General features: G+C 34.9%; 1 protein-coding gene and 1 long non-coding RNA gene across 18 annotated transcripts; one reads left to right on the forward strand and one right to left on the reverse strand.

The window, feature by feature from the left end:
- The first annotated feature begins 940 nt into the window (after positions 1–940).
- LOC114383770 lies at positions 941–1572 on the forward strand. Its single transcript, XR_003660601.1, has 2 exons — positions 941–1160; positions 1352–1572. It is a non-coding gene; the product is annotated as an uncharacterized LOC114383770 (long non-coding RNA).
- Positions 1573–1816: 244 nt separating this feature from the next.
- Positions 1817–9158, reverse strand: LOC114383768 (pentatricopeptide repeat-containing protein At1g22960, mitochondrial-like). 17 transcript variants are annotated; one of them, XM_028343509.1, is made up of 7 exons: positions 6694–9158; positions 6514–6600; positions 5706–5889; positions 5457–5578; positions 4869–4940; positions 3137–3860; positions 1817–3024 (listed from the first exon to the last, which is right to left on the reverse strand). In XM_028343509.1, exon 1 carries the CDS (start codon positions 8943–8945, stop codon positions 6852–6854), a length of 2094 nt encoding a protein of 697 aa, XP_028199310.1. In that variant the 5' UTR covers positions 8946–9158; the 3' UTR covers positions 1817–3024; positions 3137–3860; positions 4869–4940; positions 5457–5578; positions 5706–5889; positions 6514–6600; positions 6694–6851. The 17 variants fall into 17 exon arrangements, with proteins under 17 accessions (XP_028199310.1, XP_028199301.1, XP_028199312.1 ...); XM_028343500.1 differs by having other exon boundaries at positions 3137–3926; XM_028343511.1 differs by having other exon boundaries at positions 5450–5578.
- Between the last annotated feature and the right edge of the window lie 12290 nt (positions 9159–21448).

Genomic DNA, 21448 nt, shown 5'->3' on the forward strand with positions numbered 1-21448 from the left:
ATCTACCTTAACTTGATATTTTATTTGTTATATAATTTTTTTTAGAAAAATTGTTACCTTAACGGGTATTTTAGCATTAAATGTATGAGTATTTTTTTAAATATTAACAATTTAACATTAAAATTTATTTAAAAAATATAATATTTTTAAATATATAATAATTAAGCATGTTTAATGTTTATATATAATTTTAATAAATTAAATATTATAAATTATAAATCATAAATTCCTAAAATATTAAAAATCCAAGTAACAAAAAATCTTCAATTACTAATGTATCCTTATAAAGAGTGGGAAAAATATTTATTTTTTATCCTTTAAATTATGAGAGAGGAAATGACTTTGAGATTTACAATTTTAACCTTAAAATGAACAAGTAAAAGAAAAAGATATAATTACTCACTTCTAATATATATATATATAAGGTTACCAAATTCAAGAATTTTAAAATAATAACTTGCAGATGTTATACTAGTGGTAGAGTATTCCAATAAAGTGATTGATGTTATTAGAGAACAAGGTTTTAATATTATCAGAGGTAAAATAAATTTCGATTCGGGAACAACACATCAAATAGAGGTATGTTGAATACTAAACTGACACAAAACAACATAAACATAACTTATGTTTTGATCTAATTTTGTAGTTTACGGACTCATAAACTCAGTGATAAACTTCAGAGTCTACTGAGTTTACTTAGACTTAAAGTTTGATAACCATATATAAAGATATGTACATTTATAAACATCCCCAGCCAAAAATTTTTAAAAAATGAAATTAAATTGGAGTTCTCCAAAGAGAGAAATGCTGTATCCTCCGCCTCAATTAGCCAAGATATCCTCCGAATCGTTAAAATGTCAACACTTTGTCAACTGATTTCTCTGGTAAAATATTTGTTTAATTTAACATTTTTAAATTAGGTTCTTTTTCTTCCAATTTTACCCTTTTCCCAGTGGACAACATCACTCGTTTGTTCCATGCCTTTACGCGCACGCACGCAGCAAAGAGGAAGAGACTGTGAGTAGAAAAGCTGCAATGAAGAGGAAGAGACTGTGACCGCTCGTCGACAAAGTAGAAGGCAACATCGGGGAAGTGGTGGCAACGAAGGCCTTGAAGCGTAGGATCTCCGAATCCACCAACTTTCAACACATCTTCTCTTGGTAATTTTCATTTGGCTCTGTTCTGCACTTCCTCGTGACACCATTTATCTGAACTCTGAAATGCTTCATTTTCTAGCACATACTCGTATGAAACAACTTAGTCCTGAACTATGTCATTAGACTATGTTACCATTCTCATATTGTAAGTATGTAAATTAAATTGTCTCCGTCGAAATGCTATTGCTCCGCAGGTGCAGACCATATTACTACTAGTCTTGATTAATAGTATGTTTTCAATTGGAAAGGAGTTGGCAGTGCTTTAGCCATCTCAAACGCTACTACTAATATGTGTGGTATGCTTTCTTTGTAACAAATGTATTGAATTAGTGTTACCTTCTCTGGATTGGTAAAATTTTCAAATTTTCCTGTTATGGTTTGAATTTTATTGTTATAATAATGTTTTCAATTTGAATTTCATGCAACTTGTAGCCACTGTGTTTGGGAAATTGTGGAGACTGGAGACTAGAATCTATACCTTGTGAAAAGAAAGAAGTGTAGCAGAGAGAGATGGAGTGCCTTCTTAGTGTTAGAGATCACATTGTTGAGTTAATACCATCTTGGCAAACATTTCCAGATGGAAGTCAGCTTGAGGTATAATTGCGTTTGAAAAAAAATAATTCTGGAACATACACAAAGATAAAAATTGGGCCATAGAATTGAAAACAAAAGGCAATATATTCCATAAATGAGAATCAATTTACAAACAACTTGAAATTTGCTAAAAATCTCAACAACTATGAGATTTTATCAAGATTACAATAATTAACTAAAACAGAAACTAAATAGCAGAGTCTGCAACAATAATTTGTTGAGCCTCTCTCTTCACAAGTTGGTTGCCATGGTGGGGATATTGCAACAATTTTATCAGGTGATTCCCTCTTTTCCCTTGTTTGTGTACAGAGCTCAAGAAGAATGGAGTAAAATGAAGCACATAACAATAGTGAACACGATAGATAGGTACACTGCAGTTACCCCTTCCAATCCACCATTCTCTTTTTATTCCCACATATATGCATGCCACGATCAAATAAATTCTCCTCATTTTCATGCGCCCAACCATCCAAATCCAATCCCTATAATATAAATTCTAATTAGTCGCATCGTATATCTCTCCACAGACAAGCTCGTCGGTGATTGGGTGGGGAGACCGTTGAGGAAGTGGTGGGTGGCACCAATTTCGAGGGTGGTTTGGGTTCAGCACTCAAGGTGGAATCAATGGTGGCAGACGAGGGAGCAAGCGTGGTGGGTGGACTTGGAGTTGAGCCGGTTGATTCCCTTTTGTGCACAAAAATTGGCACTCCCTTTTGTGCTGCGGAAACACGATGCCGTAATGTTTTTCGAGAGGATGTTAATCTTGGAATTTTGAGGGATTGTAAGAGCCAATAGCAACTCCCTATTAATTAACCACCGAACCATCAAAACTAAAGCAAACTATTCTACCCTTCAATCTAGTTTAATTATATCCCCATACCATACATTATCGTGTAACCACCATATTCGACCTGTAACAATGCTAATTTGACCAAAAGTTAATATAGCATTAATTACCATTCCCCTTTCCCGTATTAATTACCCTGCGCCACAAAGTATACAGCCACTCTGATTCGCATGAGTCATCAGTTAAATTCAACCTTGCATAAAATTCCCATGCATCTTCAGAGAGACAGAGACATAATCTTCACCCATCTCATCACATGTAATCGCCCCCATCCTAATTTTAACGCTCTCAGCTCCTGCCAATATAAACGAACATGCCTCTAGGTTTGTTGTGTACTCTTCCCCACAGGCTTCGAACTGCACTTACTGAAGGCATAAGCCTGAACTCACAGACAGTTGATTAAATGAGTAGTCAAATGATGAAACCCTGTCAAAATTGGAAAAATCTGTCAAAAATTATGGTTGTGCAGAAATAGAAATCCCTTTGCACAGTGCAGTGATTAAGAATCATGAGTCCATCAACATTATCCACTGCTTACCATTCTCTTAGCGGAGGTTATCTAGCTTATATCCAAGCTAGATTCAGACAACAAAGACAAAAGATCTTCAATACAACATCTTAAGGCCAGAGCTTCTGCCACTCTGATGAAACTTTGTTGCAGCTGCCAAAGTTTCACCTTCATGGTCTCTAAAAATGACTGCAATGCCCGTGTCAACACCCTTTCTAACAGCAGCATCAAAGTTTGCTTTAATTTGGCCTGTCAATGGCTTCTGCCATCTTTCATTCCTCCTTGTAGCACTTAATGAGGTGATGCACCTGCTGCATAATCTGCTCAACTAATATTTTCTTTTGCTTGAATACCATATGGTTCCTACAATTCCAGAAAGACCAAGCAAGAACAAAAATCCATTCTAAAGCTCCCTCATCAACTGTATCTAGACACAATTTAATCCAATCAGCAATAGTTATGTCATCATTAACATCTAATCTTACATTGATTGTGATGCAAACCATAGTCTTCAAACCTCATCACACATCGGAACAGTATGTGTTGTAGTCTCAGTTTGCAGTCCACACCAAGGGCACATTCTTTTGCATTATTATATTTATCCCGCTTGGCTATGAACAGCAAGATAGCAAGGTAGAAGCTAAAAACTTGCCAAATGTTCCCTAGTATATATCCTTGTTTCCTGCAACTCGGCTATTTCTTGCTTGCCATCTACCCTGTTGGTGATGCCAGAAGGACATTCTGTTCTTTTTATCTGTGATCAAAGACCCATATCACTTGATGAAGATGATGCTCATGAAGAACTTCATAGGTGATATACCTTGCAAAATACATAAATACAAATAAACCTATAAAGAACTAACATCATGAATTAAATCTTTACATGAAATTAGCTGGAACTATAAATTAAACTAACATATCATACTTAATCTTTACGTGAAATATGAATTATCTAGTGTCCAACCTATGTGATGCACGGACATTATGTAATCTATGCGTGTGATCTTATATTATAGACGTGTCTTCTGACTATCTAGTTCCCAACCCTTGTTTTCTTTAATTTAATAAATATTTTCATTTGGATTTGGGTTGTCTACAAAAGTACAAATCCCACCAAATATGAAAACCATATGAGATAGCTGCTCAAAGAATGATCACACGATTCCTTTTCTACAAAGAGACTTGCAATTGTCTTCTACACAGTGAATGATTACCAATTTACCACATTTACCTTAATGAAAGCACCGGAGAAACTCCATTTAGTACTATAAAAGAAGCATGTCATTTAAAATAAATTTTACTGTGGTGCCTTCACAATTCTACCCTATAAATTTAAATTTTTAATTAGTTTGAATAATTAATTAATAGTGATTGTTGCTAACCTAGGATAACTGATGTAATCTTTTAATTTTTTATAGAGACTAATGGCAGTAAATGGTCCATAAAAACAACCAGTATTTGGAATCAAGGTTTATTGGATTGTACCATAATTCTGACACCAGAGTAATTGAAATGGTAATGGAGGAGAAAAATCATGCAGTTAAAAAGTATACAATGAATTTGCGAATTTCAAGCATACAAAATTGATTGTAATACAGTGCAGTACACTCGAAACTGTCAAAGATAGATTAACGATTCTAACATAAACTACCACTGTTTGCTAAAGTAGGAGGAACCACCACATTTTGGTTTCCTGGAAATGCATTTCGTGATATATCTACTGAAGACTTAAAGCTATAGGGTTCATGCATAGATAACTCACTCAGACAGAAACTTTCAGTTAAAGTTGGATATACTCCCTCATCAGCCCATGCATGAAGTTCCCATAATTGACCTGGTATGAATAGAAGAAAAAAAGACTCATTTTTATATTTTAAGAAAAGAAAAAAATTTGATTGTCTTCAACGCCCATAGTACTATTTTATACTTCTCAGTTTTCATCTCATTAATGTCTCTTCACATCCTTTTGATTTCATGCTCTTGGCATCTATGTTTTATTCCGATCTATAATTTATTTTGCTTGCTTGTTCCCTTTCTTCTTTTTCAACCAGAAAAAAATCAGGTAGAATTCTAAATTTACAAATTAGTTTAAAACAGTAAGAAGATGCCAGACTATGGATCAAAATGAATATATTTTTAGAATGAGAACAATATCCAAATTCCAAAATCCCTCTGATACACTATCTGATCTTATTCACATGATATCATAACTTTCAAGTGCAGACTCATGAATTTTTTTTCCAACAATCCTACCATAAAAAGAGTAGCAGCACACTAGAAAATGTAAGGTATCAAAATAGAAACTTTAATGTCAAGGTTAAACCGTTAAAGGAGAACAATCACCTCTCACCTCATGGTCATGGAACATCAAATCTGTCAACTTCGATCTGTCCATAACATTATTAAAGGACCATTTTGAATTTAACGAACAGTGGGAACTGACACTTTTGATCTTTTTCATATCATCAGAATCTGCAGAAACCTGTCACAAGTTATTCCCCTAACAGTCCTTGTAAAAAACAATAAATACCTATGCCATTTTAAATTTTAAAATTGACAACAAAACAAAGAAAATCAAAGAAACATCTAGCAAGAATACCTAAATACTTCAATGCATCAGGAATCAATTATGATTTAATCTTTTCTGATTGTTTGGCTTCTGTATTTGAATTGAGCACCAACTATGCAGGTCCAGTATCTATGTCAGAAGTCACATAACAGCTGAAGAAAAGTTAGCAGTTACACACTGCTGAAATAGCCACAAAGCAAATTGATTCCCCTGACTGCAAGAGAAAAACTAAAATAACTTATACAAAACCTATAGCTTATACAACCATGAAAATCTTTCATACTATTCATTCAATTCATCATTATTTTATTTTAACAAAATAACCATATTGTCTACACTTACAATATATTTGAATAAGATACTACACCATTTACTCTACATCCATTAATAATTGAAAAATGCCTTGATGTGTGTTACCATTACCATATACTATGTATCATCCTTATATTCAACATGAAGTAAGGGGCTCATGTTAAGGAGAGTGAGTGGAAAAACATAAAATAAGCCACAACTACAAGCAGAAATATAACTTGGTATGGAGGTTTTTTTTTTCTTGTTCATTTTTTTTCAGGGACGGGGGATTAAACATGGTTATATAGCAATAAACAAAAAAAGTACAATTTAATCACCAACTACATCGAAAGTATATCACATTCTGAAAAGAGAACAAAAAGAAGCATGGACACCATTGTTTCTTCAATTTTGTTTAAAATATTTCTTATGGACACCATTGTTTCTTCAATTTTGTTTAAAATATTTCCTATTTCTGAAGAGAGGAGGAATTGAATCAGCATATTGTCACAGGACAACTTAACACTCTTCCAAGACCAAGTATTACCTAGTCTAGGGACATAACGTTTGAAAACTTGTAAATAGTTGAAGTCTGCCCATCTTAATCATCAAGAACACCACAGGCATCTTCAACCTGTAAAAATTAGAAAATGTATCAGGGCCAAAGGAGAGGAGTATAACAGTTATATAAGGCATTATGTATCAAAGGAAAAAGAGGGACTCTTACCATGACTGTCAGAAAAATATACATGATTCTGTCTGGGGAATTTACACCTCAAAAGGCAAAACCCATTCAAATGTAGGGTTGTCTTTTACTCATTAGCCATGTGAGAATGCCAAAATGAGAATAATAAATAACCATTCCTTCATCCTTACATCATCAGTTTATTCACCAGCTGCAATAACATTCTCAAGATGCCGAACTACATGCGATTTATAGTCTTTGTTTAGATGCTTTAATAGGGCACTATGTGTGCATGAATCAGGCTGAATTTCTCTATCTAGCATATCCTTATACAACCTCAAAGCTTCCTGCCAATGGCCCAAGTTACAGTTCTCATTTATTAAAATAGTGTAAGTATACTTATTTGGAGAAATGCCCTTCGCTTGCATTTCTGTGAAAAATTTGTATGCCTGATCCATCTTTCTCACCTTGCAAAGTCCATTGATTAAAGCATTGTAGGTGATCACATTTGGATGTACACCCTTCTCATGCATCTCAAAAAAGTGCAAAATAGCAAGTTTCAGCCTTCCCCTGACTGCATATGAATGAATCAAAACTGTGTAAGTGACAACTGAAGGAAATATCCCTTTGCTCAACATCTCAAGGAACACCGCTCTAGCCTTCCTAAGATGCCCAGCCATCAAGTGAGCATGGATGATGCTAGTATATGTTACATGATCTGGAACAAGTCCATTGTAGAGCATTTTCTTCACAAGTTCACTTGCTTCTTTCAAATTGCCCAACTTGTGGAGCCCATCAATGAAGACATTATAAGTGATCAAATCAGGCGGAAAGCCTCTGGCTAGCATTTCTTCTTGCATACCAAAAGCCTTAGATGGGTCACCAAGCTTCAGCTCACCTACTATTCGGGTTATGTACGCAAAACGATCTGGCTGCAATCCTCTATTCAGCATCTCATCAAACAATTCCTTAGCCATTGGCAAGTTCCCCAACTTGCAAAATCCTCTAACAAGAATTGTAAAAGTAAATACATCAGGATCAGGCCCATGTTTGATCATTTCATCTTTTAGCCGCATGGCAACATCCAAGTCCCCCATTCTGCAAAGACCATCGATAAGCGTATTATAGGTCACAACACTGGGAACAAGACCCCTGAATCTTAACTCAGCAAATAAGAGAAAAGCCTCCCCTATGTTTCCCAATCTGGTGTAACCATAAATCAGAGTGTTATACGAAACCAAATCCGGCATCAGATTCTTGTTCACCATAACATCCAGCAACTTCCTAGCATCACTCACTCTCCCCCACTTGCAAAGGCCATACATAATCGTATTGTAGGTCACCAGAGTAGGCACAGCCCCTCTACTCAACATCTCCTCCCCAAGCCTCGAGGCTTCATCAAGCTGCCCTTTCTCACAGTATCCGCGAATCAAGGGGTCATATGTGTACGCAGAAACCTCGAGCCCCAATCTCAACATCTCCTGGATAAGCTCCTTAGCCTGCTCCAACTCCCCACTGTGAGACAAACCATTTACCAAAACATTATACGTGACATCGTTGGGCAAACATCCCATCTTCTGCATCTGAAGCAAAAGCTGCAGAGCTTCCTGAACCTTCCCTTGCTTGCAAAAGGAATCCAACATTGTGTTATAAGTAACAACGGTAGGGCGAATTCCACACTCCACCATCACATTATAAACCTCCCTTGCGACATCGATGCTACTATCCCTATCCCTAAGCAATCTGAGTACCCTATTGCAGTTCTTCAGATCAGGCAACATGCCCTTACTAACCATCTTATAAAACACCAACAAACACTTCTCAAGCATCGATTTTTTCGCGTAAATCCAAAGCAACAAATCCAGAATAAGCTTAACCGATGACATTGATGCCTCGGAGGAAGAAACGACATCCACGACGCCGTTCTCCATTTTAACGGAGACGACCTTCTCCATGACGCAATAGGCGGACCGCATCAAGCCGTTCCGCGCGAGAATGTCGAGGATGACGGCGTAGGTCAATTCAGATCGCTTGAAACCGGTTTGCCTCTCGGCCCACCGGAAGAACCGGAGCGCGACCGCGGGGCGATGGCGGACCGTGTTGAGAACCCGGACGAGTAATTGCGGTTCGGCGACCGCGGCATGAAACAGGAACTTGTTGGTGTACTGAACGGTGCTGGAGCTGAAGAAGGAGAAGGGGAAGAGGAAGCGCGCTTCATTGAGGGTTATGAAGGGTTTTGAGGAGGCTCTAACAGAGAGGGTCATTGAGTAGAAGAATAAAAAAAAAATAAACATGCGAGAAAAGAAAAAGGATTTTTATGAGTTCGCTAATGCGGGATGATGCAGTTTAGAGCCAGAGTGGCGGCGGCGGCGGCGATGGCGGTGCCATCAACATTTTCCAATCGCGCCTCTGTGTGGAATGACCCGCAAGCAGAGGAGAACACACAGGTGTCGTTCCTGATTCTTGCCACCGAATCAGAAAATTGTATGGGGAGAATGGGAAAAGAAAATAAATTAGGGTTAAGATTTAAGAGTGTTTTTTAATAAATGTCTAACAATAACCAGATTTTTCTTTTAAGCTAAAGCAGTTACAACTTATAACTTTAAATTTTAAAGAAAAAATATTTTAATAGTTAAGGTTTATATTAGCTACCTTAAAAAATATTTTAAAAGAATATATTTTAATGTGCCTAATATAAAGTAAGAAAAAAAATTAGTTATTGTTAACTCAATTAAGACGAATTAGAAATCTTAATTATTTTGATTAGATGCAAATAAATATAAATGTTAAAAGTTACGTTTTATACGAAATCAAATTATGTTTCATAAATTTTGCTTCTGAAATATCAAATGATAGTTAACGAAGGTCATGATTTGACATAGCATTAACGAATGACATTTAAGATTTCATTTATCACTCTAGGTATGATATCCGTTTTGCAGACGACATTCTTCAAAGATAAGTCCTATGAAAAATAAATGAAGTTCAAGATCTGAAAATTGTCAAACATTATCAAAAGACACATAGTGCTAGTGCAGACCTACTCTGACTTAAAGCAAATGATTTTCTACTGAACCAATCAACAAGAAAACTCACAAGAGTGATTTTACAACATGAAAGAGTACATGCATTTAATGCCTCTAACGGCCAAAGTCTTTATACATGGGCTCAAGTGAAGAAATCTATTTGTTTAGAGACAATGGACACTTAATGAAGAAAACCTATAAATACTAGAAGTTTTGAAGACAAGAATTGGAACTTAGCACTCTCATTCAAACTCTTTCTATATAAAGCTTTTTGTATATTTATGTAAAGTTCTAAAAAGCTCTCAAAACACCTTGTATATCTTGTACACCTTGAGAGAAAAGACTAAGTGTTGAGATTGTATATTCGTCTGCAAGACAATTTGAAATTAGTCATTGCACAAACAAACAACAAATCTATTTGATTTGTATAGAGCCAGCAATGACTTGGTAGAATAAATAATACTAAGTTGTATCAAGCTTGGGGTAGAGCTTGAGTTGTAGAGCTAGAAGTGGTAGTGATTAATACTTGTAACTTATTAAAGTTAATGGAACTTAATGGTTAACTAAGAAATGGACGTAGTCTTAGTGGTTGAGACAAACCTACTATAAATCTATGTGTCTTACTACTTTCATCTCTCTTCTATTTTCAACTGACCTAGGGTTTGAATTTGATTTTATTTAAAAACTTTGTTTGATTTGCAATATCTGTTTTCATCTTCTGAAATTATTTTTATGAAAATCTTTTATGTCTTACAAAGTTTTATCTTTAAATCATGAAGATTTTGATGATGTCAAGAAGAATTTGCTTGAGAAAGGGGGAGAATGTAAATCATGCAAGCTTTGATGATGTCGAGAAGAAATCACATGTTTGTCATCATCAAAAAGGGGGAGAATGTGAATGTATGTATACATGATTTTGATGATGCCAAAGAAGAATCAAACAAAGTTGCTTCAAAGGATAAGCATGGCTTCAAGATTAATACAAGATTATTTCAACAAACAAAGCCTTGCTTAAAGATTAACTCAAGATCAAGCCTTGCCTTAAAACAAAGTGCTTTCAAGACATTCAAGGCTCTGGTAATCGATTACCAGAAGACAGGGTTGAGAAATAGTTGTTGAAAACGATTTTGAATTTGAATTTTCAACATGTAATCCATTACCATATGCCTGTAATCGATTACCAGCAACGAAACTTCTGAAATTCAAATTCAAAAGTCATGACCCTTCAAATTATAACTGTGTAATTGATTACACAGATATTGTAATCGATTACCAGTGGAGAGTTTTCAGAAAATCTGCCAATAATCACATCTTTTCATTGGATTTGTGAATGACCATCAAAGGCCTATAAATAGGTGACTTGGAAACGAATTTGATGAGAGAGTTTTGCTGGTCCAAAATGTCTTATCCTCTCAAAAGACAATGAGAGAGATTTCAAGAGAACTTCATTGTCAAATGCTCTCTCAAGAACTCTTGGGCAAACACTTGCAAATCCATTAAGAGTTCATCCATGGATCTTCATTGTAATATTCTTCTCTTGAAGAGAGAATTCTTCTTCCATTCTTCTTACTCAATGAGATTGATTAAGGGACCGAGGGTCTCTTGAGTTGTAAGGATTTCTGAACACAAGGGATGGGTTGTCCTTGTGTGGTTCAGACTTTGTAAAGGATTTTACAAAGATAGTGCAAATCTCAAGTGGGTTGCTTGAGTACTGGACGTAGGCACGAAATTTGCCGAACCAGTACAAAACTGTGTTTTGCATTCTCTCTTCCCTTATCTTATTTATTTTGTTGCAATCAATTGTGTCTTGCATGTTTAAAGAACATTATTAAATTGATTGCTGCTTCTTCGGCATTCTAAGCCTATCCCTCTTAATTTATTGAGGCCACAAGGTCCAACATTATCTTCAAACCATAGCTTTGTTTTTTTTTTCTTTCTAAAAAAAGGCTTAAAACTTTTAAAATCTCAACTCAACCCTCTTCTTGTGATATTTGCTTTGACAGTTTGGTATCAGAGCTTAGCCTCTGAGGGTTAAGCACCTAACAATGTCTAGAAGAAAAGATTCTAATGGTAGATAACAATAGCAATGGTCAATTCATTGTTAAGGGAGCATCCATCATGAGACCGTCATACTTCACAGGAGTGTTAGACAAGTGGCCTCAGATATCTTAAGAAGGTGGGTTGAATTAAGATATCACAAACTATTCCCTAGTTAAACATTCTATTTTGATTTTAACCCAAATCCCAAGATTCCTTTTAAAATGAATTCCTAAATAATTATTCAAATTAAACTTACTGAATAGAAGCAATAAACAATAATAAATAAAAGAGTTTAAGGGAAGAAAAAGTATAAACTCAGTTTTATACTGGTTCGGCCACACTCTTGTGCCTACGTCTAGTCCCCAAACAACCCGCTTGAGAGTTCCACCAACTTGCAAAAAATCCTTTACAAGTTCTGAACCACACAAGGACAACCCTTCCTTTGTGTTCGAATTGCTTTACAACAAGAGACCCTCGGTCTCTTAATCCCTTTTCAGAAGTAAGAAGAAGAGAAGAAGAAATCTCTCTTGAAAGAGATAGATTGAACAATGAAGCACTCAAAATAATTCCTTATTGAATTGCAAGTGTTTTGGCCAAGGAATGTTTTTAGAGGATAAGATAATTTTGCTTTTGAGAGGATAAGACTTTTTGTTCAAAAAAACTCTAAGCAAATTCGTGTTCCAAGTCACATATAAATAGACCTTTGATGGCCATTCAAAAACCATTTGAACATATGTGACTCTTGGAAATTATTTTATGAAAATCTCCTCTGGTAATCGATTACAAGACTTGTGTAATCGATTATAGTCTTTAAAATTTGAATTAAAATGTTCAATAACTGTTGGTAATCGATTACCATCCAAGTATAATCGATTACACATTGTAAAATTTGAATTCAAATTTCTAATAGTTGTTTTAAATAGTTTCAACTGCTAGTAATCGATTACAATAATTATGTAATCGATTACATGCTTTCAAAAGTATTCAAAATCATTTTAAAAGCATTTCAGGAAGCATTTTGGCTACTGGTAATCGATTACATCATCTGGTAATCGATTACTAGAGAGTAAATCTCTTGTAAAAAACATTTTAACTTATATTCTTTGGCCAAACCTCTTGCTGTTTCAACTTGGCATTCCCTTCCTAAGTCTCTAGAGATTATCTTGATCATATATCTTGAATTTCTTGGATTCTTGTCTTGAATTAAACTTGAGAAGCGCATGATCCTCTTGAATTAAACTTGAGAAGCACATGGTCCTTTGGCATCATCAAAACATCAAAATGCCTTTGCTTCTACAATCTCCCCCTTTTTGATGATGACAATTTAATTCCTGAAATCAAGATACAAGAAGAACATATACAAGATAGAACGTTCACTCATTCCATAATCCCCCTATGTTTTGGAATTTATGATCTCTTGATTTCTAAGCTTCTAAGCCATGTTTCTCTCTCCCTTTGGCAACATCAAAAAGCCAAAGTACGTGGAAATCAACATAAGGCAGAAAATAACACAGCCATAATCATTCACAAGTCAAAAATCAAACATAATTCAGTCATAAAATACTAAGTGCCAAGTACTGAAATATAACTAAAGTTCAGAGAATAATGTCTTAAAAAAACATAGCCAAATACACGGCTTAAAATAAAATATAATAATAATCTAAATCTATGAAGGTGGTGGTGGAAGGTCGAAGCACCGACAAAGATAACTCACATCCTCCTCAAGCTGAGTGATGCGGGTATCCATTCCTTCAAAGCGAGCATCAATGGCATCGATACGACCATCCAAGGAATCAAAGCATTCACCAACATAGGTGCGGAGGCCTCGTAACTCCGAAAGAACTTCATGCATGAGGGCTGAGGAGTCATCTCGTTGAGGTGAAGGAGAGGGAATATGTTTGTCTTGCGGAGGTTGCGCATCCTTCTTCAACCATTGCCAATCCATGTCCTTACGGTAGCCGAAGGAGGTTACCACATCGGCACCAATAGCAAAGGAACGTTTCACTTGCACAAAAGGCTTAGAATTCAAAGGAATTTCAAAATGTCGAAGAAATAAAGTCACAAGCTGAGGGTAAGGTAGAGGTGCACTAGACTGCAATTTCTTATGCATGCGGTAACGAATCAAATGGGCCCAGTCGATTGGACGACCGGTCAAGAAAGCCCACATCAGAATCAAGTCCTCCTCAGAGGCTTGAGCGAGATTAGAAGAACGAGTCATCAAAATTCTAACAATGATATAGTGCATGATGCGACAATCAAATGTCAATGACCCGACAAGCAGTCTACCGGTCATATCCACCTGGTCAATGCAGACCATGCGGCGGGCATCATGACTGGAGTAATCAAACTTCCAGTCGTCAACAAGGGTACCCTCAAAAGGTGCACCCTGACTGGGTAGTTGTGTTAGAGAAAAGAAAATAGACTTATCAATAATCATAGGGATACCATGCACCTCAGAAATTAAAGTTCCATCCTGAATTTTCAAATTTGAGTAAAAGACTCGTACTAACTCAGGATAATATGGTAATTTTAATGACATAAAAGGAATCAAACCACTGTTTTGAAACACTTGATAGCAATCAAATATTTCCCCATCAAAGAATTCTAGGTCAAGATATTTGGGATCAAGAATTTGACGAGATTGAAAGAGAGAGGAGTATCGGATACACTGTTCATCAGATGAAAACAGTTTAGAGGATGACAAGGATGGTGGAATTGGTGTCTGGGATGCTCCGATGGCTCCGGGACGTGATGTTCTATGTGCCGCAACGGAGGAGGAAGATCCCTTTCTTTTCTTGGACGATTCTTCCATTTGGTGAAGTTATTGAAGATTTTGATCAGTTAGAATGAAAGAGAATCAAAAATGATGAAAATGGGCTTTGTGGGAGGTGATTTGGTTGAGAAACGAGTGAGATATGAGGATTGGAAGTTTTGGGAGAAAGGGGGCGCCGTAATTCAAGGTGTGCGTGACTGCAGCTTCTGAAACGTGGCTATTTATAGAAGATGGCATTCTGTAATCGATTACAAGGTTTGGTAATTGATTATAGGAGCACTTAGCCTTCTGGTAATCGATTACAGGCTTCTGTAATCGATTACAGGCTATCTGTTCTTGTGTAATCGATTACATGTAATGGTAATCGATTACCAGAACACTAACTAGGCTTTTTCCTAAAAAAAAATCTATGTCTATGCTAAAAACATCTAACTAAAGCAATCATCAATACTGATACTCATTTAATTCAATCAAACAAGCATCAATCACATAATAACACACCAATCAAACACAATCAAAATCTTATAATCAAATACAATCAATTAATCATTAACCATAAATATTTCAATCAACCAATCAATCCTTATTTATCCAAATCACTAATATCTAAGAGGCCTAATTTTCTTCTAATGGAAAAGAATGTTTCTTTGGGGAGAGGTTTCGTGAAGATATTAGCAAGCTGATTCTTTGTATCAACAAATTCTAGCACACAATCTCCCTTCAGAACATGATCTCTTAGAAAATGGTGCCTAATTTCTATATGCTTGGTTCTAGAGTGTTGAACTAGATTTTTGGAAAGATTAATTGCACTTGTATTATCACACCTAATAGGTATATGGTCAAGAAGGATTCCATAGTCAGAGAATTGTTGCTTCATCCATAGAATCTGTGCACAACAACTGCCGGTAGAATTATATTCCGTTTATGCAGTGGATAAAGCAACATTATTTTGTTTCTTACTATGCAAGAGACTAGAGCAGATCCATTGAATTGACAAGTTCCACTTGTGCTCTTTCTATCTATTTTAGAACCGGCAAAGTCTGAATCAGAGTATCCTATTAAGGTGCATGTGGAATTCCTAGGATACCATAAACCTATATTCATAGTGCCTAACAAATATCTTATGATTCTTTTAACGGCACTAAGATGTGTCTGTTTAGGATTTGATTGAAATCTAGCATGCATACACACACTAAACATTATATCAAGTCTACTAGCAGATAAATAAAGAAAGGATCCAATCATACCTCGATATTGCTTAACATCTATTGACTGACCGGTTTCATCTTTATCTAAATAGCAAGCAGTGCTCATTGGTGTAGCCATGTGCTTAGCATTTTCCATCCCAAATATGTGAATTAACTCTTTGCATTACTTGGATTGATTGACAAAAATTCCAGTTTTGGTTTGTTTAATTTGTAATCCAAGAAAGAAATTAAGTTCTCCCATCATTAACATTTCAAACTCACTTTGCATGTCATGAGAGAATTCCTTGTACAATAATTCATTAGTAGATCCAAAAATAATATCATCAACATAAATTTGAGCCAATAAAATATCATGTAATTTTCTCTTTATGAAAAGAGTAGTATCTACTTTGCCTCTAGAGAAATCCTTTTCTAAAAGAAACTTACTCAGATGCTCATACCAAGCCCTAGGGGCTTGCTTTAAGCCATATAATGCCTTTTTTAATTTAAAAACATGATTGGGCTTGTCTGATTTTTCAAATCCAAGGGGTTGATCTACATATACTTCCTCTTTAATAAAGCCATTTAAGAATGCACTTTTTACATCCATTTGATAAAGCTTAAAGTCCATTATGGATGCATAGGCTAATAACATTCCGATGGCTTCTAATCTAGCAACTGGAGCATATGATTCCTCATAATCTATCCCCTCTTCTTGATTATATCCTTTGGCGACTAATCTAGCCTTATTTCTAATAACTATGCCATTTTCATCTAATTTATTTCTAAACACCTATTTTGTTCCAATGATTGGGTAGTTTTCAGGTTTCTCAACTAACTCCCAAACATTATTTCTTTCAAATTGGTTTAGTTCTTCTTGCATAGCTATTATCCAATTTTCATCTATTATGACTTCATTTAAATTTTTAGGTTCAATCATAGATACAAAAGCCATGTTATTGCATAAATCTTTGAGAGAGTGTCTAGTTGTTACCCCTTTTGAGATATCACCAATAATGTTGTCAAGGGGATGATCTCTTGAGGCTTTCCACTCTCTTGGAAGATCATTATTTGCTTTGACTTCTATTGGAGGATCTTCATTGCTTCCTTCTCCTTTTCCTTTAGAATCTTATCCATGAATGTGCATTTGTTCTAAATATTCTGCAATATCATCTAAAATATCCTTTCTTGGAGAAATAACATTAGACTCATCAAAGGAAACATGAATCGATTCTTCAATGGTCATTGTTCTCTTATTATAAATTCTATAAGCTTTACTATGCAAAGAGTAACCAAGGGAAATTCCTTCATCTGACTTAGCATCAAACTTTCCTAAGTTTTCTTTTCCATTGTTTAATACAAAACACTTGCAACCAAAAACATGAAGATGTGAGATGTTTGGTTTCCTACCATTGAGCAGTTCATATGGAGTTTTCTTTAAAATGGGTCTTATTAAAGCCCTATTCATGATATATCATGCAGTATTAACGGCTTCAATCCAAAAATATTTTGGAAGAGGGGTATCATTTAATAAGGTTCTAGCAATTTCTTCCAAAGACCTATTTTTCCTTTCAACAACTCCATTTTGTTGAGGGGTTCTAGGTGCAGAAAAGTTGTGTTCAATGCCATGCTTTTCACAAAATAAATCAAATTCTTTATTTTCAAACTCACCCCATGATCACTCCTGAAAGATATAATTTTGAGATTTTTCTTATTTTGAATAACTTTTGAAAGTTTCTTAAATGCTTGAAATGCATCATTCTTATGAGTGATAAATAGTGTCCAAGTATATCTAGAATAATCATCAACAATGACAAGTGCATAATAGCTTCCACCAAAACTCATAATTCTAGAAGGACCAAACAAATCCATATGTAACAATTGTAATGGTTGAGTAGTTGAAACATTGTTTTTGGATTTGAATGAAACTCTAGTTTGTTTTCCCTTTTGACATGCATCACACAATCTATCTTTTTCAAATTTTAGTTTAGGTAAACCAACAACTAAATCTTTTGAAATTAATTTATTTAAGTGTTCCATGTTTATGTGAGCAATTCGTTTATGCCATAGCCATGGATCATCTCCTTTGCTAAGAAAACATTGATTATTATCTAGTTTTTGGCTTAAGTCTATCATATAAATATTGTTGACTCTAAACCCTATATGCTTTATATTAGTATCATGTTTATGTTCAATGAGACATTTTTGAGAATCAAATGATACTAGATAGCCTTTATCACATAATTGACTAACACTAAGCAAGCTGTGCTTAAGGCCTTCAACAAGTAGAACATTTTCAATGGAGTTTGAAGAATTTATACCTATTTTTCCAACTCCAAGAATTCTACCTTTGTTGTTCTCGCCACAAGTTACATATCCGCTTTTCTTGGGAGAGATATGTGTGAACTTTGATGCATCTCCCGTCATATGTTTTGAGCATTCGCTATCTATGTACCATCTCTTCTTCAAAGATACCTACATGATCAAGTTTGTGACTTAGGTACCCAAACTTTATTGGGTCCTTGTGTGTTAGTGTTAACTGAAGATCCTTTTAGAACCTATATCATTTTAATATTATTGCAAATTTTCTTAAAATAACATGTAGATGTGCCATGCCCTTTTCTTCCACAGTAAAAACAAGTGATGAAAGGAGAATTGTATTTTTGTGTGGAAGCAAAGAAATTTTTGTAAAATTTTTGTTGTTTTTCAGGTTTATATCCTATTCCTGCCTTATCAAAGACACATCTTTGTTTTCCTAATATGACATCTAGGTTATTTTTACCAATAGAAAATTTAGCGAGTGAGTTTTTCAAATCTTTAATTTCTTTTACATACTTGCTACAGTAGTTACATGAATTAGATATTACTTTTTCATCAGGAATAGTAGAAACATAAACTTTATCATTTGATTTAGAATTTGAAACTTCAGTTTTAAGATGATCTAATTCTTTATTTAATTTTGAAATTTCTTTTTCTAAATCTGAAATTGTTTTCTTAGAAGATGAAACTAACTTTGCAAGTTTGATTGATTCTCTATGCAAATCAGCAAATGCATCTTGTAATTCATCAAAAGAAATGGATAAGTTTTTATTTGAAGATGTTACCTCTTCATCACTTTCATAACTTTTAGCCATTAGACACAGGTTTATCACTTCATTTTCTGAATCCTCAGATGATTCCATATCATTGTCATCCCATGTGATGTAGGCCTTCTTCAGCTTCTTTTCAGATTTCTCCATTCTTTTCTTGAAGATAGGGCAATCAACCCTCAGATGTCCAGGTTGATTGCATTCATAGCATTTTGGAGTAGAGGATGAATCTTCTGTCCTTCTTTTAGGTTTAAAATTTGGTCTCCTTTGATTTCCTCTGATTCTCAGGAACTTGTTGAACCTTTTTACAAAAAGGCTAAGATTATCATCTTCATCCAAATCAATTAGGTCTTCCTTATCACTTTCTTCTTGGATTGAAGATGAAGCTTTAACAACAATTCCCTTCTTTTTCTTATCATTTTCTTCGTGTTGATTTAATCTCAACAGTTCCATTTCGTGTTCCTGTAACTTTCCAAATAGTGTAGCAAGAGACATGTTAGTTAAATCTCGTGACTCAGTAATGGCTGTTACCTTAGGTGTCCATTCTCTGCTTAAACATCTCAATACTTTATTTATGAGATCTTCATTTGGAAAATTTTTCCCTAAAGATGCAAGATGATTTATTATATGTGTAAACCTTTTTTTGCATGTCTTGTATACTTTCATTTGAATTCATTCTAAATAATTCATACTCATGAGTTAATGTATTTATTCTAGATCTTTTCACATCTGTTGTGCCCTCATGTGTTACTTGTAGGGTATCCCACATTTTTTTTGCACTTTTACAATTTGATACCCTAAAGTACTCATCCATTCCTAAGGCAGATGTAATTATATTTTTGACTTTTAAGTTGTATTGCACTAATCTCTTTTCTTTTTCACTCCATTCTTCCCTAGGCTTTTCTATGGTTTTACTTCCTACCACCATATGTGGGAATATAGGGCCCTACTTCTATTGCATCCCAGACATTTAAATCTATTGCCTCTATAAAATTTTGCATACGGGTTTTCCAGTAATGGTAACCCACTCCATTGAAAATAGGCGGCCTATTTATTGAATTCCCTTCAGGAAATAAATAGTTTGATGAGGCCATTATTCTTGAAGCTTCTAAACTTTATACAAGAATGAAGCTCTGATACCACTTGTTAGACAAGTGGCCTCAGATATCTTAAGAAGGGGGGTTGAATTAAGATATCACAAACTATTCCCTAATTAAAAATTCTATTTTGATTTTAACCCAAATCCCAAGATTCCTTTTAAAATGAATTCCTAAATAATTATTCAAATTAAACTTACTGAATAGAACCAATAAGCAATAATAAATAAAAGAGTTTAAGGGAAGAAGAAGTGCAAACTCAGTTTTATACTGGTTCGGCCACACCCTTATGCCTACGTCCAGTCCCCAAACAACCCGCTTGAGAGTTCCACCAACTTGCAAAAAATCCTTTACATGTTCTGAACCACACAAGGACAACCCTTCCTTTGTGTTCAGATTGATTTACAACAAGAGACCCTCGGTCTCTTAATCCCTTTTCAGAAGTAAGAAGAAGAGAAGAAGAAATCTCTCTTGAAAGAGATAGATTGAACAATGAAGCACTCAAAATAATTCCTTATTGAATTGCAAGTGTTTTGGCCAAGGAATGTTTTTAGAGGATAAGACAATTTTGCTTTTGAGAGGATAAGACTTTTTTTTCAAAAAAACTCTAAGCAAATTCGTGTTCCAAGTCACATATAAATAGACCTTTGATGGCCATTCAAAAACCATTTGAACAGATGTGACTCTTGGAAATTATTTTTTGAAAATGTCCTCTGATAATCGATTATAAGACTTGTGTAATCGATTACAGTCTTTAAAATTTGAATTAAAATGTTCAATAACTGTTGGTAATCGATTACCATCCAAGTATAATCGATTACACATTGTAAAATTTGAATTCAAATTTATAATAGTTGTTTTAAATAGTTTCAACTGCTGGTAATTGATTACAATACTTTGTAATCGATTACATGCTTTCAAAAGTATTCAAAATCATTTTAAAAGCATTTTAGGAAGCATTTTGGCTACTGGTAATCGATTACATCCTCTAGTAATCGATTACTAGAGAGTAAATCTCTTGTAAAAAACATTTTAACTTATATTTTTTGGCCAAACCTCTTGCTGTTTCAACTTGGAATTCCCTTCCTAAGTCTCTAGAGATTATCTTGATCATATATCTTGAATTTCTTGGATTCTTGTCTTGAATTAAACTTGAGAAGCACATGATCCTCTTGAATTAAACTTGAGAAGCACATGGTCCTTTGGCATTATCAAAACATCAAAATGCCTTTGCTTCTACAAGGAGGGGACTATTCATAATGAAGATGTACATCAAGTCCACTTAGTATAGACTCTAGCTAATCATCACTAATGGAGACATACTCATTCCTAAACTAGAAGCAAAATGGACAAACATTGGCCTTGTCATAATGGAGATAAACATAAAAGTTCATTATACTCTGACATGTGCTCTGTCCAAGAATGAGTACAACAAGATTTGTAAACTGAAGAAACCCAAAGAGATCTAAGGCTCGTTGAGCATCAACTACGAAGGAACTAAAGATGTTCAACTAAGAAGTTGTCACTCCGATGAGGCACTATGAGAGCTTTTCCATGCAAGAAGGAGAATTTGTGGATGACATGT

This window comes from Glycine soja, chromosome 14, assembly GCF_004193775.1.
Source record: "Glycine soja cultivar W05 chromosome 14, ASM419377v2, whole genome shotgun sequence".
Lineage (NCBI taxonomy): Eukaryota > Viridiplantae > Streptophyta > Magnoliopsida > Fabales > Fabaceae > Glycine > Glycine soja.